This window comes from Abramis brama, assembly GCF_963993115.1.
Source record: "Abramis brama genome assembly, chromosome: 21".
Taxonomy (NCBI): domain Eukaryota; kingdom Metazoa; phylum Chordata; class Actinopteri; order Cypriniformes; family Leuciscidae; genus Abramis; species Abramis brama.
Genome location: NC_139983.1, coordinates 11,490,298 through 11,506,451, shown reverse-complemented (window position 1 = coordinate 11,506,451; position 16,154 = coordinate 11,490,298). Strand labels below are relative to the sequence as shown.

Genomic DNA, 16,154 nt, shown 5'->3' with positions numbered 1-16,154 from the left:
TTCTGAAGGATCCTGTGACACTGAAGACTGGATTAATGGCTGATGAAAATTCAGTCTTGCATTACAGAAATAAATTCTATTTTAAAGTAGGCTACATTAAAATAGAAAACCATTATTTTAAATTGTAATAATATTTCACAATATTACTGTTTTTTCTGTCTATTTGATGAGCATAAAATACTTTAATGTTTCCAAACTTCATTTATCATCATGTCATATGTTATCATTTTGGTATCATATCGGTATCATGATGTTAAGCACCGGTGAGCTAGTGGCCTCTAGTGGTCAAACGCAGCACTGTCTGTCCCGCTGGGCCGGACTGAAGCTTGACTGCGCACACTGTAGTAGGAAGTTCCCCTCCAAAACTTTTAGGAAACAATCCTGTTCGACCAGCAGCCGACCCCATAGCGCTTATATCATGGTAAGTCCGAAACCGGTCCACCTTTCAATGACAACTCCTATCATTGTTTCATTGCATTATTATTCATGCTTTCACTGAATGACTAATGAATTTGAATTGGATAAAACCAATGTTTGTGTTTTGACGCCAGTCTAGGAGGGATTTAGGCAGCAAGGTGAAAGCACTACGTGGAAACGTTTTCTTTGACTAGTTAGGGCTTGTCTTGAAATGGTGATAGTAACACATTAGACCTGTTTGAAAGAGACTGGCTTTAGTCATGTGTTACTTTGATACAAGTATACTTGTGCGTCGCATTTTGGATCGGTTTGGATGGATTCAAGGGCCGTGTCTCAACACGTAGTGTGCTGCCTATCTAGACAGCAGTTTTCGGCACTTGTGCTTGGTAATAATTATATTGTATTTTTATGTATGGGTCAATGACAAGGAACTGGGTTTAAGTTATTTTAAAAAAAAAAAGCCTTTTTAATTTTTGTTGTAAAAAATGTTTTTAATTAGTCAATTTAATTAATTTATTGTTTATATAAACAGTGAACATATTTCATTTAATAATATTATTTGAAAAAATTGAGTCCACTAAATCAAATCACTGTGACCATTTATTGACCATTTATCACAGTGACACCTTTATGACTGTGCCAATGTTATTATTATAACACATTTTGACCTTTTTATGAAAATGGCACATTGAGAAATGGTTTAAATGTTTAAAAAGTAATATCAGACATTCTCGCTTATCATTGACCCATATAAACCCAATGTAACTAAATGATAATCATCATAATATACCATGATATTTAGATGTTGCACAAATGTCCTAGAACACAATGATATTAACATGCTAAATGAAACAAACACCTGGTTTTAGACCACAATCATTTATTAATATGGTGTAGGGCCTCCTTTTGTGGCCAAACAACATCAGTTTGTCTTGGGAATGACTGATAGAAGTCCTTTACAGTGGCCGGATGGATTTTAAGCCATTCCTCTTCCAGAACAGCGGTCAGGTCACTGTGATGCTGGTGGAGGAAAATGTTTTTGTTTTTTGACTCGCTTCTCCAAGACACCTCAAAGTGGCTCAAAAGTATTTAGATCTGGTGACTCTGCAGGTCATGGGATATGTTCAACTTCACTTTCATGTTCATCAAACCATTCTGTCACAAGTCTTTCTGTGTGTATTGGTGCATTATCATGCTGATGCACGGCACCCCCTTCAGGGTACAATGTTTGAACCATTAGGTGCACATGGTCCTCCAGAATGGTTCAGTAAGCACAGTAGGGAATGTCATGATATTGCAGCCCAAACCATCACTGATCCTGTGCTTCACTCTGGGCAGCAACAGTCTGGGTGTTAAACCTCTTTAGGGCTTCTCCACACCGTAACTCCCACGGATGTGGGAAAGACAGTGAAGGTGGACTCATCAGTGAACAGTACGTTTCACTATTGAAACCAACATTTGGCATTAGCACAAGTGAGCAAAGGTTTGGCTATAGCAGGCCAACCATGAATATTGACTCTGAAGAGCTCCAGACAAACAGGAGAGTCGAGGTTCACATTTAATTCTACAGTGAGTTAGGCAGCTGTGGTTTTATGTTTTCTGGATACAATCTGGGTTAGTACCAGGACATCCTTTTCAGACAGCTTCCCCTTGCGTCCACAGTTACTCCTGTTGGATGTGGTTTTGAGACACAGCCATTGTCTTCTCACATGGATCATGTTGCTTGTGTATGCATGAGATGTGCAAACTGAGATGAAGTATACGGTGTCCAGTTAGAAAACGCCGGCTTTCTACACACACTAGCACATACATGAATATCAGAAGCATGGCACGGGATGTTCAGTGTGCACTTCAGAGGGCAAAACACAAAATATCATCTTTGGAGAATGAGTTGTCTATAAAGTGAGTATGATGGCATTTTAGTCATTAACCAGTTACATTGATGTGCATAGTGAGACATAATGCAAATATCTGTGATGTGGCAGAAACGTATTGCTCCTGGGGTCTAGATTTTAATTTAGTACATATATTTATTGTGCATTTAGCAAGGTGTCTGTAGTGTATGGAACGAAGTTAGTTAACAGAAATTGGATGCCACACTTTGTTAATGTCAGCTGATAGCCACAGTCTTGTCTCCTTTACATCAGAGACATTTTTAACATTTAGGTTTGTCTCATAGATGGTTGAAAGACCATTGTGTGTATGTTTTCGTCAGATGATTCTGTGATGCTTAGGTGGTTGTGAGACTTCCAAAAACAGTGGTACAGAAAAGTACTTCAGACAATTTGAACTGTGACTATTTTATTAGATATAAAATATCAAAAAAGTGGAGTCTGCAAACAAATGATGCTAGAGCTTTCTTCCCTTCACATTCACACAGGCCTCCTAGCAGACTGATCCACGGGTGTAGTTTATTACATTAACTGTGTGCTTGTGCTATATTTCTTTAAGTCAAGACACCACAGGTGAACTGGGTAAAATTTGTAACTAATATACAGTATATCACCATACTTACCCCAATTGATTAATCACAGTACATTAAGACAGTTGCTTTGTATTACAAGTGTTCGGAAATGTTGTGTTTAAATATGCAAATGTGGCATTATTTAGTTAATATGCAAATATTGTTTATAAATGTACATAAATGCCCATTACATAAATCGAGCCTACTTAGGACAGTAATCTTGATAATACCCACTCATACCTAGGAAACGTCTCAATTCTTGTTTGTTACATGATGGTACAAGGAATTCAAGTATGGCGGAAATTTTTGCCTCAACAGGTTTAACCACTACCTGACCTACCTGCTTACCTGAGTACATAACAATTCCTTCTGCAAACTCACATTTCGCAAGATTTAGTGTCAAGGAAGCAGCAGTTAGGCGTTTGAAAACCATTTCAAGGGTCTTTACATGATCTTTTATCTGAATATTCCACAGTATCATCCAGATAGACTCTCACAGTTTGGCACATCCAACAGTTTCTGATGCATCATATGCTGAAATATAGCAGGCGTGTTTCACATTCCAAAAGCTAGGACCTTATACTGTAGGAAGCTAGTTGGGGTGACAAACGCAGAAATTTCAGAGGCACGTTAAGGGGCACCTGCCAAAACCCCTTTGGCAGAACTGATTTTGTTACATAGTTTGCTAAACCAACTCTACCTACGCAGTCCTACATTCTGGGAAGGGGAAAGAGTCAGGTTTTGTTACTATAGGGGCACAGGAGGAACCTTTTCACAGTTCCTAGAACTAATGGTGGAAGTACCCAGCTTTTTTGGCATGTTCTTCGCACCGCAGAATCTGGGCACGATTGGGGGAACTAAATTAGCTCCTACTTAAGAGTAAGTTCTAACCCAGCACAATAGGAACTACCAGTGATGTAATGTAGTGTACGCAAAAAAACGGCACCCACCATTTAAAAAAAAGCAGTGTACACACACAGATTATAGCCTATATAAGTATATATTTACTCCACAAACTAACTCTAAAAACATTGAAAACTGAGAGATTGTACCTCTCAACCTTTACGCCAAGAAGAAAATCAAGCCAGGGGACCAAGCCAAACATGATTATGTATTTCTGCTCCGCTAGTGACATTGGGGATCAACCCCATGGCAAACGGTAATACTTTTTCATATACTGTTTATTTTCTTTGTGTAACAGTTCTATCTAAATGCAGTATATTTGACAGGACTGTTAAAACAGAATGTAAACTAATGAAGTCTGAGAATGGGAGCGCTGTGTGCTCAGGCTCTGCCGTTTTCAGCGGCGTCAAAAAAAATGTCTGCAGCGCCGTCAAAATAAAAGTCACAACAACACGTCACTTTAGAGTTTCTACTGGCGTTGCGAATGCAACCAGGAAAATGGCCCTAGGGGAACTTTTAGTTCTCAGAGAACCACCCTGGTGACTAGTTCCTATAACTAAGTTCCTATAACTCCCCGGTGTGAAATTGTTGACCTAATAATCATTGCAAATGATCTGGGTTTTTGGACAAGCAAGCAGGGGAGCTCCAAGGACATTAGCTGGGCACAGCCAGTCCATTGTGCAGCATATACTCAACCTCTGTCTACATTATCACATGCTTCTGTGGATTCATTCTGTAAAAAAAAAAAAAGAATAGTGAAAGTGACATATATGGCCAAGTGTGGTAACCCATATATGCAGTGTACATTTGGTGGCTTAACCAAGCATTTCTAGAGACTGCTTAAAAACCTTAGAAGTAAAGTTTGACCCACATTCACTCATCTGAATTGCTTTTGGCAATCCAAAAGTAGTACAGAATTTGAGCAGTTCTTTTACCACAACCTTAGCTTTAAAATGTGCATAATGGAACAGCCTCGTGGAAACAAATCTCAGTGCACATGTTGGTCAAAATATATTTAGCCTTGGGCAACTGTCCAACACAGTCAACAGTTAAGTGCTCAAACTTGTCATTTACAACTGAAATTAAGGCAGAGTGGTGCAGGCAGGATTTTCCGATTGGGTTTACTCGCCAATTGACATGTATGACACGATTTACAAAATCTGGACCCCACTGATTGAAAAAGTACTTTGTAATGTGGTGGTAGTTTTTTTTTTTTACCTACATTTCCAGATAATGCAATTTCATGGGCAAGTTTTGCCATCCTAACTCTTCTTGTTGGGGTTAGGATGGGGGGACTCAGTGCATTATGGGTATTCTCTAGCCGTTGAGCGTACATCGTTTGAGCACTCGATAACATCCACTATGGTTTCAGACTTTTCGAACTTTCCGAAATCTGTATTATGTCTCATGCAATTGCTCAAACAGTGTTTCAAATGCAGAAACAGGTAAACAAAATAGCTTGTGAACAATGTCATGTAATGTTACATTTACTTCAGAAAAGTTATTCAATGTCCATTAACTTGATAGTTGGCTAGAAAAATGACCTATAGAGAGGAGCATTTTGCTAAATATGTACTATTTTGTATATTCATTGTATTTTTACTTTTACTTTACTACACCTGTTCTTCAGTATTTAATGTGTTTGAATAAATCCATCATGTTATTATGACAGCTACCATTTAAATGTTTATATTTTTAAAAAATAGTTAAAAGGTTATAACTATAAAATTATTATTATTATTATAAAAATTTCAATTTAAAGTAACCTATAAAAATACGCTAATTTTAACCTTTAATATTATAGTAACTGGGGATACATACTCCAATTAATCGAAATCAGAATCTGATCAAATCGCAAGCTTGTGAATTGAAATTTAATCAAATCGTGAAATGTGTGTCAATTTCCAGCCCTAACTTTTACATATTTAATACCCCTTGCCTACATTATACACAAGACTGTGGTGTTTTGATTGTTTTATTAGTCATTGGATTTGTTTTGTTTGAACATTGGGCTGTTTTCGTCACACAGTCCTGTTTTGTCTGGGCCTTCATGTATTTTTGCCCATTTCCAGCTCATCTGCATAAATAATTGCATGCTAAGATTCGCTTTTGAAACCATACCATCATATTTGATCATAGGGTTACTGTAGTCATCATCACACACTAACCCTGTGCTTTGGAGAAATATGGAACATCAGAGGAACCCATTCATGAATGTTGCTGCTACTTTGATGGGTTTTTTCAGGAAGTAAAGTAATTGTAGGGCTGGTCATACACACACACACACACACACACACACACACACACACACACACACACACACACACAAACACACAGCTTTTGGTATGTAATCCCTTAGCTCATAAGGACATTGCAGAAAAGATTAGTCTAACCCACTCTGAAAACTAGTAAACATATGACCAGAACTAAAACACTGAGCTCAAGTACTTTTGTATTGAAGTACTTGAACAGCAATGAGTTATTGATACATGTCCTCTGTTCGTTTTAAGGGAGAGCTGCTCAGAGAGTGAGGAGGAGCTGCATCAGCTGTCATGGATTCACAAACAAGAACTAAAGGATTCACTGTTTGATATGTACAGAGGTGAGTATGAAGAGAATGCTGTCCTTTGTATGCCTTTTTGGTTTTTGTTGTGGTTGAATCTTAGTGATGGACTGAACTTGAGAATATAAAAGGACAATATCCTTATTTGTTATTGATAAGGTAATTTTCAAAATGTGAGACCAATATATTCATACCACTGGAGGACAGTGCATTCTTAAATCTGCGCACTAGAGGGCATCCTTATCATATCAGATGGCCGTGAACATTGTCTTCATTGCTTAGTGCTGTGGTATTTGTTCATTATATTAGGCTTAAATATTGCAATTAGTATTCATTGTATTTTTTCTGAAAACAGCCAAGTATCAAAGGGTCCAAAGAAATATACATATATTTGGACTGTCAACTTTAAAAAGCTTTAAAGTTTTAAGAAAAACCTGCAAATTACAGGCAATGCTAAAATCCCTGTGGTATGAGATGATAATACCATGACACTAAATTATTGCCATATTCATATTTGAATGGTACACTGTAAATACAATGGAATACGGTATTAACATGGTACCCTGTCTGAAGAACCTTTGGATTTTTGTTGTTGATTCTTGCTGTTAGTGTAACACCACATTTCTTTAGCATGCATATGAATATCTACATCACTGTTCAAAAGTTTGGGCTAAGTAAGATTTTTTTTTTAAATAAGTTAATTAATACTTTTATTCAGCAAGAACGCATTAAATTGATCAAATTGGCAGTAAAGACATTTGTTATGTTACAAAAGTAAAAAAAAGTTATTTTTGAAATTTATATTAATCAAAGAATCCTGAAAAAAAATGTAACACAAAAATATTAAGAAATGTTTCTTGAGCAGCAAATCAGCATATTAGAATCAATGATTTCTGAAGGATCATGTGACACTGAAGACTGGAATAAAGGAATCACATGAATAAATAACATTTTAAAATACCTTAACTACACCCCCCTTTTTGAGCATAGATGGGAAAATGCACTATCCAAACTTTAAGGGACAGTTCTCCCAAAAATGAAAATTCTGTCATCATTTACTCACCCTCAAGTTGCTTCAAACATGTATGAATTTCTTTCTTCTGCTGAACACTAAAAAAGATATTATAAGATATTTTGAAGAATCAGGGTAACCAAACAGTTTATGGGCCCCACTGACTTCCATAGTATGAAAAATAATACTAAGGAACTCAATGGGGCCCATAAACTGTTTAGTTACTGACAATCTTCAAAATATCTTCTTTTGTGCAGAAGAAAGAAACTCATACAGGTTTGGAACAACTTGAGGGTGAGTAAATGATTACAGAATTTTCATTTTGGGCTGAACTGTCCCTTTAAATGGTTGTAATTCAAGATTGCCTTGGAATATGGACCTACTGTCACTTTTTTTTTTTTTTTTGAAGACACTCAGCAGATTATTGAAAGTGTAAAAAAGTTATTGAAGTCTAAATTTATTATAAAGCAAATGTACTGTACTAAAAAAAAATATTTTATACAAAGTATATATTTTACAAAATAATTTTTACTCTTAAAAACGCTATAAAATCAAAGCCATATGTCTTTCCATGTTGTGTTCCAAATTTGAAGTTGATATCACAAAAACGAACACAAGTTCCTATGAGATTTTGTTTAGGCGATGCACCAAAAATAGCCACCGGGTGTCACCCACATGCCAATGAATTTCTCCTGTCACAAATTAATACATTTCTATCAAAATATCACGTCTATCACAAAACAGTCATCATATTTGGAACCTTGAGTCTCAGATTTTTCCAATGATAGTTTTTTTGTCAAGATTAGAATAAGTTTTGATTATTAAATAGTGCAGTAATAACAAATAGTGTTGTAATATGAAGCATGACACCACCCAATAGGGGGGAGGAGCCCGCTAAAACGAATTTAAGTACCGTTTCCATGGTAGGACAATGTCTGATTTCAAAATGGTTTTCACAGAATGAGTACTGATGGTGTCAGCTTTTGAATGATACCTAATTTTGAATGATACCTAATTTATGATGATTAATAAAATATGTGATGGGGAAAAAAGGCAATTAAAAAAGAGCATCAAGCAGCTCGCTAGAGGGGCACTGACAGTTAAGGGGTTAAAATAGACAACAGTTGTTTGAAATTGTAATAATATTTCAGAATAGAACTGTTTTACTGGATTTTTGATCAAACAAATGCAGCCTTGGTGAGACTTCTTTCAAAAAACCTTTAAAAATCTTACCAACCCCAAGCTTTTGAACGGCAGAGAGTACTTGGATGGAAATTTTATACGTTGCATGTATAATTGATTTGTTGTGTAGTGATATTGCTTCCTCTTTATGCTTTGCATTGGCCCTGTCTAGTCACTATTTGTATGGTCTAATCTGTGCATATATGGTGTAGAGCTTCGCCGATCCTCATATGAGCATCAGTCACTCACTCTCAAACACTGTAAAGGCTGCCGATGAGGTTCGATCCTTCATGGCATGACCTCTGCGTGGCTTGTTTGTTTTTTTGGAGTTAATGCCAGGCTAGCTGTTTCTCTGATGTGCTGACACATCCTGCAGAAGAAGAGCCCAACCCAAAGCGTTACATCCTAGTGATGGGTGGAGGCCAAGACCGGGAACAGGATCTACTTAGCATGTATCCTGATATCACAGACACCAAGCGTGTGTTCATGTGCGCCTGTGGGTATATGGCTGCATGCCTGATTTTATGGGTTTGTGTGTTTTTGGTGCTCAGACATTATGTCTGCCACTCACAGATTCAAGCATATATTTTACGATCATTGATATGATCTGTCGGGGGGTTTTTGTGTGAAGCTTGGGTTGAAGCCATTTGCTTCCTTTTTAGTGTCAGATGAGCATGAAGCATTGAACACACCCAATTTATGCTTTTTCAGCTAGCTTAAATGTTTGTTTATTTTAAGGTTATTATCCTTTCCAACTGAGAAAGTGTGTTCAGTCACTGGAGATTCAAGTGGCAGTTAGCCGACATCAACATGACAGTGTGCATGCTCCTCCAAAACAAGAAGCACATTGCTGATTTAATTCTATTTAGTTGTGTTTTTCAATCATGAATATGAACATAAGGATTGATACGCATTATCAGCACTGTTTGCGAGTGTAGTAGAACAGTTCCATAGGAGTCAAATTAAATCAGCTAAGCGGTAATTAAATGTAACAAATAATGTAAAAAAAAATGTATCCTCTTTTATTGGAAAACTAAACATTTTATCAAACTTTGATAATTGCCTTAATCTTTTAAACTGAGAAGGTAGTTATCTAACTACATTTTATAAAAATCACCTGTCAGGCATCAGCAAATGAGAGTCAAATTGGACGACTACAGGGACTCATCTCAAGATCAGTCATTTAACAGTTCATCTACTGCCAAAATTATGAAAAAAAGATCAGTCGAGAGTAGAACATAATATTCAAATAATGTCTGAAGTTTGTGCATAAAAAATGTCCGTCAAAAAACCCAACACATGCTAAATGATGTTCATTAGTTTTTCAATACATTTTCAGTTTATTCTCTTTAGCATGCAGTGTGAAGTATTTCACTCATTTCCCAGATCATTCCGATTCAATTTCAGCGAGTGAGGAACAAATTTATACCCGCGTGCATTATGTATTATGCATGTCATCGTCTCTAATAGAGAGCATGTTGAAGCTGCTCAGGCCGCCGTTTTCTTCCTCTTCTTGGAAAGCGATCATCCGGTAGTGTGGTTTGCATAAATCAACCATGTATGTATTGTGCATATTATTTTTTGACAGACAGACATCATTGTTGTGATATTCAAATTATGTGCATTTGAAAATGGATGGATTGTAAGGAAATAATTATTTATTCAGTGAAGTGATTGATGTCCATTTTTAGTTCTAATATTCCAACCAACAGCCAGCCTAAGTTTTTGATGGATGTGATACCATGCGTGAGGGGTGAATTATGTTTGATTTAAAGGGCACCTATTATGACTCTTTTCACAAGATGTAAAATAAGTCTCTGATGTCCCCAGAGTATGTATGTGAAGTTTTAGCTCAAAATACCCAACAGATCATTTTTTTACAGCATGTTTAAATTGTCATTTTTGGGGGGCTCAGAAAAACGCGCTGTGTGCCCTTTAAATGCAAATTAACTGCTGCTGCACGGCACAGGGGGCGGAGCTTCACGAGCTCGCGCTTCAGTCAGGACAATCTCATCTGATAATATCAGAACAGAAACTCTCTCAGTCGCAGTGTTCATTTCGACTCGGAGTCGGACAATAATGCCCACAGAGCCAGAGAATATATGCTGTATGAGATAGAACAGGTATAGTGTAGTTTAATTATGGTTATATAACTTATTTGTCATCTGCTTTTATCCACTATTAATACAAGCCTGCTGTAGCAAACCCTGTCCGAATGATGACCAAAATATACTGATGAGTTCAGTGAAGTTTATTGTACATCACACAAAAGATGAAGCAACAGTTTTACTCCAGAGAATCACTGTAAGACCTGAATAAACACAGTATAAGAAGTGCGTATTAAAGTCTTATCCATAAACTCTCTCTCTCTCTCTCTCTCCCTTTCATTATCAACAACATACACAGCGAAGTACACAAAACACTCGTTACAACTAACAGTAAACAAATATATACACACCTTTTCAGTGGGTGCTAAATAAACGGGTAAACTTTATATCCGTAAAATGACTCGATGTGCTGTCATAAAGTGCGCGCTCTCACTCTCACTTCTGCCGTGGTCAGTAACGTTAGGCCTGTTGCTCCGGAGAGTGTAAGCTGGATCACAAACAGTACAGATCCATCCTCGAGTAACAACGAGAGTAAATGAAGACTGCTATGTTCATTCTTACATCCAACAACAGCACACCTCAATCGCTTAGGAGACATTCTTGTTTCCAGCTTCGAACAATGGCGGACTCTGTGTCCAGCTCACTCGGGGCGGGTCTAGGCTCAAACAGCAGTGTCAATCAAGGAGTCGTGGGAGGGGCCTGCGCAATTCTACGTCACATTGCGCCGAATCTGAGAACAGCTCATTCTGAGACAGTGCTTATGATTTATTGAGATTGTAAAAAAAACACTGGGTGGATTTTTATCATTCTAGGGTGGTTTTGCTCACACACTGCCAACACACATTTATGTTCAAACACCATGTAAAAGTGAATTTTGCATAATAGGTGCCTTTTAAAACGATTATAAAACGAAAATGGAAATGTTCAGAATGATTTTTTGCGTAGTAGTTCATTATATTTATTTTATGGAATTAAGTTTATTTCGTGGCTTAAATAAATGTTTCTCAGAGACTGACATGTTTGGTTTGTCAAAAATTTTCAGATGACGCAAATTCATTGACGTCAAGTTTTTTTTTTTTTTTTTTTTACCAGGAGAGGAGTGCTTTTGATGTACAAAGTATATTTTATAGTATATTTAGTCATATTAAAATAGTAATATTTTATTTAAACCCATGAAAATGCAGATCCTGTTGTAAATAACAGCAAAAAAACCCCACTTTTTAAAACTGTTGTTCCATGATTACCCCTTAGAAGATTTTAACTCGTAAACGAAAAATTGTCAATATCGGGACACAGTGCAGTTAGTTCTTTTGTCTATTTTTGCTCTGCCAATGAAAGTATGTCGTGAATCATAAAATTTTAATTATTTTTAGTGATCAGTGACAATTGGAGTGGGACAAATAGAGGAGGAAGGTGCTGTATGATTAAATAAACCACTTGTCAATCAAACTAGTAAACCAGAACCGTTTTATAACTGTCATTAAATAAACATTAATATTGGTTTGTAAAAGTGATATTTCTTTAGAAGGACTATCCTATGCAGGCATAGACTTTTTCATTCTTGCAGCTCGTATAACATATCTTTAAGTTATAATTAATCTAATTTCATTAGATCTGGTGTTTTGAACAGACCTCAAATGCTTTACATTAATTTCACTTTTTTAGTCCAAGTTTGAAAGTGCCCAAATCTTAAATAATTTTAGATTTATTTATTTATTACACTTCTTACATTAATTAGATATGTGAGATGATTATAATATGTGTTATACATCTGGCTTTTTTAGATGTTTTGACATTTTTATGGCCAATATCTATGAAAGCCTGGCAATTAACGAAAGTTTTAGTGCTGATTTGTGTCAAATCCACAATCTACCTACAGTAGTGTCATTAGATGGATTATAAATATACATATGTTTTTTTTTTTTTTTTTGGTAGTATGCAAAATAAGTGTACAAATGTCAGAAACTGTATACATCTCATGAAATAGTGAAATATAGCTATATAGCAAAATTTTATCAGTCTTAGATCTCCTTGCTGTTAAGATATCAATATCAGCCATTGAATAGTTGCTTCACTTTCTGATTGTTTTCATAGTGGCATGGAACAGTAAAATAAGGTTGAATGCATCTTTGACCCCAAATTGCGTTTCACGCCAATGAGACTGTGTTTCTCTTGTGTCTGTTACCCTGCTGATTTTGTTTGTCTGCCGTAGTTTGGGATAAGCTGACTGCTGTAGGCTGGGTTGTGTTATGACAACTGAGATGGTGGATTGTTTTCTTGCATGGGTAAACTGTCCTTTCGCAGTCCAAATTCTAAGCACACACCAAGTCCATCATAACAAACACGCTAAGTTCCCTATGGAGTTGAATTGGCCTTCCTTACAAGAGCAGAAATAGGGCTACAGTCTCAACAAGCTTTGTTCTTAGCAGGTGGATCGACCTTTGACATAACCCGTCACCCCCCCCCCCCCACCCCCCCACCCCCCACCTTGGGCAGGAAACATACTGTTTGGTCCCATCAGCTCGCCTCTGTTTACGCCGGTACAGTGTGGTCTTCTTCGGCTTTTCCGACAGCCACCCACCCTGATATCACGTCTCACTCCCTCTCCGCCGTGCTTGGCTTCACTGAGAGCAAGAGGCGAGTTGGCGACCCATTCGCGGCTTCCTTGTGGGTCCCATTGAAGTTCAAAATCCCTAGAATGGAGTGCCGTGTGGCCGAACAGGCTTGTCTGCTCCCTAAGTGGGTGGTCCACCAGTGACAGAGGGATTCCTCAGGGCTCTGTCCTCCTCTTTTGTGTTTCTGTGTTGGTTTAAGGAATAGACCTAGGATGGGCACTGCTTAACTGTGGAAGCCTGGTTACTGTGATCTGAAACCAAACAAACCTAGTAGAAAGACCAACGCACTCACAAACATACAAAGACTCAAGCTATAAAACCCAACAAGAGGTTGGCATCTCTTGAAAGGTTCTCGAAATGAAGAATTTTTGTGGATGTTTGGGTCAATCTTATGAAAACATGTCCAGTCATATTTTACCCTAAAATCAAAAGATAAAATAAGAAATTATATTTTGCACGAAGATCATTAGAATTGTTTTTGCATTGTGACTTTGATGTTTTTGTTGTTTCAATTAAGCAAGTTTTCTTTCCAAATTCTCTCTAATGTAATGAATGTTAACATTTTATTTATTTATTTATGTACTTTACTCATTCTTTCACATTTGTGATTCTAATTGCTTTCTCATCTCAGTATAGTATAGTAAAAATAGCTGTAGTATTATTATTATTATTGTTTTTTAATCAGCAAAAATTTGTATTATGTTATATGTCAATGTAAAAATACTTGACAATTTAAATATATAGTTTTAGTTTTATATTTGTATTTTTTATTTAGGAGAAAATATGCAAAATTATTAATGGTCATAAAAATTGGTGATTTTTTTTTTTTTTTTCATACTGAACATTTTTTCTTATTTGATTTTATAAATAATGATTTTCTTAAATAATCTATTTTCTTTTTTTTTACTTTTGATTTTGGGGAGAAATATGACACATCTCTCAAGTCTGTTCTCTACAGATTTTGAAAGATTTGTGTGTGTGTGTGTGTGTGTGTGTGTGTGTGTGTGTGTGTGTGTGTGTTTTCAATGATTTTGTACAATCCCTTCAATATTGTAACTCTCTTGCTTTACTTGCATGTCAAAACACTATACAAACCGTTATAGAAACGGTTACAGTTTCTATAGAAATTAAATAGTTTTGCCATGTAAGTTTTTACTGAATTTGAATCTTGTTATGAAGATTGTCAGGCTTATTTGAACTAATCTGTGGTAATCAGTAAGTAAATATTTTGGCCTCTGATGTTTTTGTAATTATGAAATAATCTAATTCTTTTAGAGTTAGTATCACAGGGTCTCTGATGATCCATGAACTCTTAAGAACTGTACTGATTTCAGACTGACGCTCGAATGATGCTAACACTCCTGCCACCCAGTTGCGAGCAGGATTCCAGACGACCTAGTGATGGCCCATGAAGCAGAGAGGAAAACAAACAAGGCTTACTTTGCTGTGAACCACAGATGCTTGGGAACTGTTTGAACAGGGAGCAATTTAAACGGTCACTCCTGTGGACTGTGTTCAAACATCAAGTGGTAATGAGGACGGAGTGCCTGGTCCTGTTGCCCTGGCCTCCCCTCGGCTTTTCAACACATTCACGCGCTCAAAGGAGGCCGGCCGAACAATGACGGGCCACTTTCACAGACTGGCATTTTTACTGCTTTTTTACGCACTTGTATTTTGGGAATGTTTAGACAAACCTGCGACAACCAGAAACACTCAGTTGGAGTAGATGATTGGCACTTTGAGTTGGAGAATTTATTAAGAGATTCTTTGGCCTGCCATTACAGGGATAGTTCGCCCAAAAATGAAAATTCTGTCATCATTTACTCACCCTCAAGCTGTTACAAACCTGTATGAATTTCTTTCTTCTGCTGAACTCAGAAGAAGATATTTTGAAGAATGTGGGTAACCAAAGAGTCGATGGACCCCATTGGATGGATGGATGGATGGATGGATGAAGGGATGGATGGACGGATGGACGGATGGACGGATGGACGGATGGATGGATGGATGGATGGATGGATGGATGGATGGATGGGAGAACTATCCCTTTAAAAGTCTTAAAGTCTACAAAAATGGCTTTGCTCCCATATACGCTCTCACAGATTTCCGCCTGTCATTTACATAATTCTGTATTTCTTGCATGTTTATCTATTCATTATTTAATCAAATTTGATAATGTTTTTAGCTGCTAATAAGAATATAGAGTTCTGACTAATTTTCCCTCAAGATCACAGAAAAGGTCAAAAATGCGGATTCCATGTGGGCCTAGCCGTGGGTCAGTGAAGCTAGTCCTCTTTGTGCTAAGTTCTTAATAACTTGTTCGTTCTTTAGAGAAGAGCATTATTTGCGTAGATTTGATCTGCGCACATGTACGTGAGCATGTATTGGAGAAGAGACAGTCATGTGATTCCTCTATTGTACATCAGCTGCTCTGTAAATATTTGCAGTGATGTACATCCCTGAACACACAATACCTCCCACAAGCCTCTCCGCATGTGTCCCACAGTAGCACCGACGTCGCCCAAGTGCCTGCAATATCCCAATATCACTCATTTATATGAACTTTGTTTGTTCCCCAATGTTCTCCAGTTAGAAAAGAACCCTGGAATGTCCTGGAGTGTTTTCTCACTTCAGTCTCCCGCTGTTTAAAGCCGGTTTGTTTGAAGGACAGGTCGAAACCGCGAACATCACTCATCCTTAAGGGTGAAAAAAAGAGAAAGGCTCTGTTTGGATTTGACGCTTCTGCATTGCCAAAAGTTCAGCTTTGCAGTTCGTGTTGGAGAAAGGATTTCCTGAACAAAGGAAGATGTGTTTGTTGAGGATCCTCGCACCAGTAGCTATGTGTGTGTTTTAGCGCCGGGCGCTGAGGTGACATGCTCAGCAATCACGA

General features: G+C 37.2%; 1 protein-coding gene across 2 annotated transcripts in view; it reads left to right on the top strand.

Annotated features, from left to right (window-relative positions):
- Nucleotides 1–308: 308 nt before the first annotated feature.
- The window catches only part of mipol1 (mirror-image polydactyly 1), a 91,170-nt gene continuing 75,324 nt past the window's right edge, over nucleotides 309–16,154 (top strand). For both annotated transcript variants that reach the window (XM_084097138.1, XM_084097137.1), the window contains exons 1-2: nucleotides 309–421; nucleotides 6,295–6,386. In XM_084097138.1, the coding sequence (XP_083953264.1) occupies nucleotides 6,377–6,386 (10 nt within the window). In that variant the 5' untranslated portion in view covers nucleotides 309–421; nucleotides 6,295–6,376. The remainder of the gene's footprint in view (nucleotides 422–6,294; nucleotides 6,387–16,154) is intronic.